The sequence below is a fragment of the Hemitrygon akajei genome, chromosome 8, assembly GCF_048418815.1.
Source record: "Hemitrygon akajei chromosome 8, sHemAka1.3, whole genome shotgun sequence".
In the NCBI taxonomy this organism is placed as follows: domain Eukaryota; kingdom Metazoa; phylum Chordata; class Chondrichthyes; order Myliobatiformes; family Dasyatidae; genus Hemitrygon; species Hemitrygon akajei.
The window spans coordinates 19,487,732-19,495,940 of NC_133131.1; the positions used below are offsets into that span (position 1 = coordinate 19,487,732).

At 41.4% G+C, this 8,209-nt stretch overlaps 1 protein-coding gene across 1 annotated transcript; it reads right to left on the reverse strand.

Annotated features, from left to right (window-relative positions):
- Positions 1-1,818: 1,818 nt before the first annotated feature.
- LOC140731402 (protein ABHD15-like) lies at positions 1,819-7,365 on the reverse strand. Its single transcript, XM_073052903.1, has 2 exons — positions 5,922-7,365; positions 1,819-2,597 (listed from the first exon to the last, which is right to left on the reverse strand). Exons 1-2 carry the CDS (start codon positions 6,707-6,709, stop codon positions 2,081-2,083), a joined length of 1,305 nt encoding a protein of 434 aa, XP_072909004.1. The 5' UTR covers positions 6,710-7,365; the 3' UTR covers positions 1,819-2,080.
- Between the last annotated feature and the right edge of the window lie 844 nt (positions 7,366-8,209).

The window sequence follows — 8,209 nt, forward strand, 5'->3', positions numbered from 1 at the left end:
ACATTCCCATCATAATTTATCTTTAATAAAAGGTACCCTCAGCTTTCAATCATTAGAACGCAGAGTCATTCTGTGGTCTGGTTGTTGGGATCACAGGTAAATGAAAGTGTTTTGAAAGTTAAAACATAGAACAGTACAGTACAAGAACAGACCCTTCTGTCCCCAATATCCGTGTCAAATTAAACTGCATATGATCTATATCCCTCCATTTCCTGTTTGTTCATGTAAGTACCTCTTAAACATTGCCATTGTATTTTACACCACTTTCCCTGGCAGCATGTTCCAGTCACTTACCACTTCCTGTGCATTTTTTAAAAATTGCTTTGTTAATCTTTTAAGCTTTCTTTCTATCATCTTGAAGCTGTCCTCTAACATTTGACTGTAAAACTCTAGAAGTCGGTGGGGAAGACTAGCTGTGTCTATCCTGTGTATTGCTTTGATTATATACTATCAATAACAGTTGATTAACTTTTATTGTTTTAGAAATAAAGATTCAGAATTACAGACTGAGTCGTGGTAAGGAAGGCAAATGCAATGTTAGCATTAATTTCGAGAGGACTAGAATATAAAAGCAAGGATGTAATTCTGAGGTTTTATAAAACAAAGGTCAGACTGCATTTGGAGTATTGTAAGTAGTTTTGGCCCCATATCTAAGAAAGGATGTGCTAGAGTTGGAGAGGATCCAGAGGAGGTTGTTTGGGATTTTTTTGGTATGAAAGCTTAAGGTACGAAGACCATTTGGTGGCTTTGGGCCCATACTTCCTGGAGTTTAGAAGAATGGGGTAGGGGAATCTCAATGAAAAAAAAAACTGGAAAAACCTACAACACAATATGGGCCCTTCAGCCCACAATGCTGTGCTAAGTATGTACTTACTTTAGAAATTACCTCAGGTTGTCCATAGCCCTCTATTTTTCTAATCTTCATGTACCATCAAATGATGAAATCCATCAAATATTAAAAGGCCCTAAATAGAGTGGACAGGGAATGAATATGATCAACAGTGGGGAATTTTAGGACCAGAGGGCACAAACTCAAGAATAGAAGGACATCCCTTTAGATCAGACGAATTTCTTTAGGCAGAGAGGGGTGACTGTATGGAATTCATTGCTACAGATGGCTGTGGATATTGGGTATATTTAAAGCAGAGGTTGATAGGTTCTTGATTAGTAAGTGCATTAAAGGTTATGGGAAGAAGGTAAGAGAATGGTGTTGAGAAAGAGAATAAATTAGCCATGATGGAATGGCTGAGCAAACTTGATGGGTTGAATGACTTTGTTTATGGTCTTACGGATATTAGTGAAAATAAACTACCTATTGTAACTTACCAAGAATTGTGGTTCTAATTATCTTGGCCAAGCTTAAGTGCAATGTGGAGATTAACCAAGACATCAAAACAGCAGCAGTTCATAGTCCCACTTCCCCACTCTCTCCCCATAAGCAATTCCTTGTCTCACTTCACCACACTCTCCCCATTTAGCCCACCAAATTATTTCCTTAGAGGTCGTGCTCTGTCATCATTTATTGAATACTGACCTATGGAGAACTCCGTGATACATTTCCTTCCACTCCAGGAAACAGTATATTGCTATTGCAATAGATTTTCTGTTAGATGTTTTGATATGCATGCTGCTGCAGTGTCTGCTATTCCATTGTCTTCTGTATTAATTACAAACTCTATTAGATGTCACTTATCTATTGCCTTTTGGAAGTCCATATATGCCAAATCAACTGCATTTCTTTCACTAGTCCAAAACCCAATTCTGTATGGTTTTGGATTAACTGCAAGGAATAGAAACAACGTATTTTACACATTATTGGTCTTTACTACATGCAAATTAATGACTTTAAGTACAAGTGTACATAAAAAGGCTTGTCCATAAGAAAGTGAAACTTTAAACTGGTTACAATATGTACATTTTTGTACTTTGCATTTGTCAGTCTAATTTAGGGAAAAAATGCTCCATATTAACTTTTGTAATATATTAAAAAACAGTAAGTATAGTAAATACCTTTTAATATCTTTAGATCTAGTAATTCTCTGCTTGTTTTACATTTGGGTATTACTTCCAAAAGCAGTTTTCATCTGGTGTATGATCTTTGCCAGTTAAAAATTTCATGAATATTATGAGAACAAGTGAATTCCTTTTTATGGGTTCCAACACCTTTTTGTTTATATTGCATTATTGATACTTTTCTTCTGTAAGCACTCATTGTCCTTTCCTCTGCCCTGAAAAACTCACTGACTGATCTGAAGTATTCAAGTAAAGCTTCGTGGCTCCAACTGGAGGATCTGCTCGTCAAAAAGCCACAATGTCCTCCGTGTTTGGTTAACAAAAGGAAGAAATAAGGGTTTGTCTCAAATAACTCAAAAGGCACTGAGATTTCTGGATTGCCTCTGCATGGATCATCTTCGCTGCAAATGCATAAGAGAGGAACTGCAACCTCATCCACATCCCTCAGTGGATCATTCTTTTCCCAGAAGGATGCCCAACTCAGATTATTGGGCTGACAAAACAGTACTTCCTCCAGTTCCCTGAGAGTGCAGCTTCTGAATAGCTTATCCATATCTATTATTTCTCCAAGAACTGTGGTATACCTAGAAATGAGAGAAAAATGACTGATATCCAAGAGCAGATCTTTGCACTTTGTAATATTTAAGATTAATGTATTTGTTTGAGTTAAAAATGAATTACAAAGGAACGTGAGATGAAGTAACACTGAATTTGCAATAAACAAAGACAAATTGAATTATAAGACATAGAGGCAGAATTATCTCCACAATAATCTCTGAATATGATTGTAGGGACCACTTTATTAGGTACACCTGTACACATGCTTGTTAATGGAAATATCTAATTAGTTAATCGTGGCAGCAATGCATAAAAGCATACAGGTGGTCAAGAGGTTCAGTTGTTCAGACAAAACATTAGAATGGGGAAGAAATGTGATCCAAGTGACTTTGACCACAGTGTAATTGTTGGTGCCAGACAGGGTGGTTTGAGTATTTCAGGAACTGCTGATCTGGGAATTCACACTCAACAGTTCTAGAGTTTACAGAGAATAGTGCGAGAAACAGAGATCCAGTGAGTGACAGTTCTGTGGCCAAAAATGCCTTGTTAATGAGAAAGGTCAGGGGAGAATGACTAGACTGGTTCATGATGCAAAGAAGGCAATAGTAACTCAAAAAAAACCCATGTCAGAACAGTAGCATGCAGAAGAGCATCTGTGAAAACACAATACATCAGATGTTGAAGTGGATGGGCTACAGCAGCAGAAGATCTCACCGACTTCCACTTCTGTCCCTAATAAAGTGGCCTCTGAGTGTATATGTTCTTAGGCAAACAGAGCAAAACTACACACAATTCTCGAGGTGTCTCTCCAAAAACTTGCATAACTAGCAAGATTTCCTACTCTTGTAGCAAAACTTCATGCCATTTTCCTCCATAATTGTTTGCCTCACCTGCATGTTTGCTTTCTGTGAGTGTAGAAGTCACAAATCAACCTTAATAGTATTGACTTCCTGTTTTTGTTTTACTAAAGAGGATAACATCATATTCCCATTTTTTCTCCAGCAAATACAGACCAGGATATATCCATTTAATCCATTGTCTATTCCAGCACTTGAATCCCATTTGAGGATCTTCCCATCTTTCCTCCTCCTCAAACTGTAAAAGTAACACTCTTTGCTTCTGCCTTGTATACTTGTTCATATTACTCTTAAATACATCTATAAAATTTACTTCTACCACCCCATTTATGTACAGGAAAGTTTCACATTCTCACACTTGGTCTGTATATCATCCATTGAATTTTTGGTGATAATCTTGCTGTCCTAATGTTGATAACCTGCTATCGAGGACATACAACATATACTGGAAGGTGCTGGTAAAGGGACAGTAGCATCATGAAGGATCCCATCCACACTTGTCCCACTCCCATTAGAGAGGAGGCTATGTAACATCCATGCCAGGACCATCAGACTCAAAAACAGTTAATTTCCCCAATGATAAAGCTGATCACCACTTCCACATCCTTCACATCCCCACCACCATGATTTTATCATTTCCTGTCAGAGTCATTTTATGTTCGGTACCAAACTGTATCAATCGATGCCATTCCTTTGGTTTCATTGGATGCGTGAAGAGGAGTTTGCTACATGGGCAACAGCTTGCCCTCCATATTGTACAACCAAGGTTGCGTATCTAAACAGCTGGGACACAGGAGCCATGGTCAACTCTGAACGACGGAGGCCTCACTCACTCACCTTATGCACAGACACTTCTGTGCCGAGCATCAATCTATGAATATACGTCATCTTATGTGTTTATCTTTATTGTGTTCTCAATCTTAGAGATTTTCTGTGCTACATTAGATCCAAAGCAGCAATTGTTTAATTCTCCTTTATATTTGAAAAGATCTTAAGCAATCTTGAATCTCTAATTAAGCTTCCCCCTCCCCCCCCCACAAGATTAAGCATTCTCTTCATATGGTCTCTACCAAAACTTTTATCATTTTAAAGACCTTGAATTGGAACTCCTAGTCACTTTTTTTGTGAGGAAAGGAGACAATTTGATTATTCTTTCCAAATTTGTACACGTTTGTGGTTGTGTTCTTGCACCTGCCTTGTGCTTCTACATTTTGTTTATAGTATGGTGACTGGAACTGTACATTTTATGTAGGAGTGGATCATTAATCTTTTTTTAAATTCCTGCTAGATACAAACCTTGGTGTTTGGTTTGTCCTAATCTAGCCATGTTACCCTGTGCTGCAACTTTTGATGATGTCTTCGTATTGATGAATCTCTTTGTTGTTCTTCCCATCTAGACTGGTACTTTACAAGTAATATGACCTCCTTATAATTTCCTACTGAAATATGCGACTTCACATACATCTATCTGCATTGAGCATTACTATTCTCCTAAATTTCTCCCTTATGAAAAGTTACTTGCATTCTTCTGGCTAATTTATTCTTATTCCATTTTCTCCCTGATTATTAATTTATTGATCATCATTTGCTTTATTTTAAGCACTCCTATTCCAAATACTCGCTATTTTCCTGTCTATATTGCAAACTTTTAAATCTAAAACCAATCTTTATTTATATATAACTTTGTCAGTACCACTTTTCAAGTACAGTAGACTTTTTTTAAAGTCCCTTACATAAAACATAAGGAAATTTATGTCTGTCCAGATCAAGGGGTCTGACCTGAAATATTGACAGGCTACTTCCCTCTACAGATACTGCCCAACCCATTGTTTTTCTCTGACACTTTGTGTGTTGCTCCAGATTTCAGCACCTGTTCTCTCCCTCTCCCCCCCTCTCTCCACCCTCCTCCTCCCCCCCACTGAGTCTGTCCGATCCTCTGAGTATTTCCGGCATATGCTGATTTTCAAATTTCAAACTTTTTTTAAAATTTCAGATGTCAAACTTTTTTCTTAGATCTCGAACTGTTTTTAAATTTGTCAACTGGCTCCTTCCACGCCAGCGCTGACACTAACATATTATCACTTGCTCACCGTCGGGCGCTGATCTGTACCTATGTTAGCGTGAGTTTGTATGTTGGCAGCCTCTGTGTAACGTTCCGATATAAAGTCTAGTCTATGTATGAAGGATCTGCCTGGCTGGCATGCAAACGAAAACTTCTCACTGTAAAACCCCGCCCGTACGTAAACAATTCTAAACCAATTTCCAATTCCTCCTCAACTGAGACGGAGATCACCCCGAGGAAGGTTTTCCAGCCAAGCCGATCTTTACTTGCTCAGTAAAAAAAATAATTAAACCAGGTTCTGAAGGAACGCGGCAGGTCAGGGAAATGGGCAGTGGACGTATCGGTTTGAGACCTTCCATCTGAACCTGTATTCCTCCAGCATATTGTTTACTTTTGCCCCCAGATTCCAGTACCTACGGTCTCCACGTTACCTGCTCAAAGTAGTCTTCCGATATAATAACATGAGCCAGCCGTAGAGACCGAAAGGTTCCGAGTCCAGCCAAGCCTGGCACCTGAAGATGGGAGAGATGCAAGCGGCCGCCGTGAGGTAACTGGAAGAGCCGCACTCGCCCAGGTAGGAGAGCAGCAGCGCTGAGCCGGAGCCCTCGCTCGCCGCGTACAGCTTGGCCCCCGGGTGCTTGTATCGGATGTAGCTGACGGCTTCCCGCAGGTCGGCCGGCTCTCCGAAAGGCTGGAGTTTGCAAGTGGTGAGCGGCACCCGATTATGGCAGCGCCGGTTGAAGATCACCGGCCGGTAGCCGTGGCGTGAGGCCAGCAGGCAGAGCAGCGAACAGCTCCTGGTCACTCTCCCCACGAAGTTTGGGATTAGCAGCAAAATCGGGGCCGTTGAGTTGCCGGACACTCGCCTGGGGCTCCCGGACGAGCGGACCGCCCAGTCGAGGGCGATGAGCCCATCGTCCGACATTTGCAGGTACTCCCGCAGAAAACACAGCCCCCCGGCCCGCGGCCACAAGTTACCGTGGAGTGTCTGCAAGTGCGGCCACTCCCTCCACAGGAGCCGACAGTTCACATCCTGCGAGAAAATCTTGCAGGTTTTCAGCAGGTGGACAGCTAGGGCTGAGGGTTTGCAGATGAGTTTCGGAACTCCGTCGCCTCTCCCCTCCCGCGGGGGATTGGGACTCTTACGACCAGCCCAGAAGAGCAGAAACAGGGATGCAATTACAAGCAACAGGCAGACAGCAACGTCCCAAGGTAACATGTCACTGCGCTGGAACAGGAGGATTCCGCACAAGTTGAAATGGAGACGTTATATCTGCTACCTCTTCACTCCGCCGTGCGCTATCCTCTCACCGGCGACTACACAGAATTTTCAGCGATTAATTGATTTTTCTCTGGAGAAGACGCCTTGAAATCAGTTTGCTCCCACTAAGTGGTGTCAGCTTGCTGCCCTGAGCTGCCCCGACCGTGGAGATATTTGTTTAAGTCCAGTGGAAATTTCCGCTTCAAGATCTACTTCCCTGTACTGTCATCCCTCAACATCGCCCCGTTTCAAGGACTTTTTTTTGGAACGGTGTTTGGCAGTGTCTTTTCCCACTCTAAGAATTTCCCAGGGTAATTAATGTTCGGTACGATTAACCTGAAGTGCAACCAACTGTGCCGTAGGTAAAGTTGACAGAACCCGCAGCAAACACCGAGGTTCCACGCCACCAGGTGAGATGAATGTGCGATTAATTTGTGTTTGGGTTTTGCCGATTGGGAAATGATATATTGCGTCAGGACACCTTGCTCTCCCATTCCGTGACTTTCAACAATGTCAGCAGAACAAAAGTATCATTCTGGGGGCTGAAATTATACAAAACGCGGTGCCAACTTCAGTCTAAGTCACCATGCAATTCAGGGAGGTCCATAAGCGCTGTCAGCTTGCTGCTGTGATGGAAGATATCGGCTGGAAACGTCCACTGTCTATTCATTTCCATAGATGTTGCCTGACCTGCTGAGTTCCTCCAGCGTTTTGTGTGTATTGGTCCAGATTCTTCAGGCTTTCGTGCTGAACCATCATTACCTTTGTACTCCAACAGAATACATAAAATCCGATCAAAGTTTTCCCACTTTATTCCAGTCCTACTGAATTGGTTTAAATGTCTGATTGCTTAAAACGCTTAATTCAGTACATCAGACAGATTGTCACTGTTAGTTTATGCGGGAAATAATTAGAATGGGTTATGTAGGTAATAAGATAATACTTGAGAAAATCTGAAATCCAAGCAACATACATAAAGGTGATACTTGGCAATTATTGTATAAGTATTTCAATGTAAATGAAATATGGAATCTACAGGGTTGATGTATAACAAGATTAAGACACACATATTCAGTGGCCACTTTATTAGGTACACCTGCTTGTTAATGCAAATATCTAATCAGCCAATCATGTGGCAGCAACTCATTGCACAAAAGAATACAGACATGGTCAGGAGGTTCAGCTGTTGTTCAGACCAGACAGGATGGAGAAGAAATGTGATCTAAGTGACTGAATGATTGTTGGTGCTTGACTGGACAGTTTGAGTAGCTCAGGGACTGCCGATCTCCTGGGATTTTCACACAAAAATCTCTAGGGTTTACGGGGAATGGTATGAAAAACTTAAAACATCTAGTGAGTCCTCCGAGGGGACCAGAACCTTGCCGTGGTTTGGAGGCTTGCTTGCCTCAGCGACCTGGAGAGTTATGTTGGCTGAAGTCAGAGATTTATGCTTTGGCT

Coding starts and splice junctions, on each gene's coding strand:
- LOC140731402 (XM_073052903.1), bottom strand. CDS start 6,709: ATGTTACCTTGGGACGTTGCTGTCTGCCTGTTGCTTGTAATTGCATCC. Junction 2,598..5,921: donor CGGAAGACTACTTTGAGCAG/GTAACGTGGAGA, acceptor TCTCATTTCTAG/GTATACCACAGTTCTTGGAG.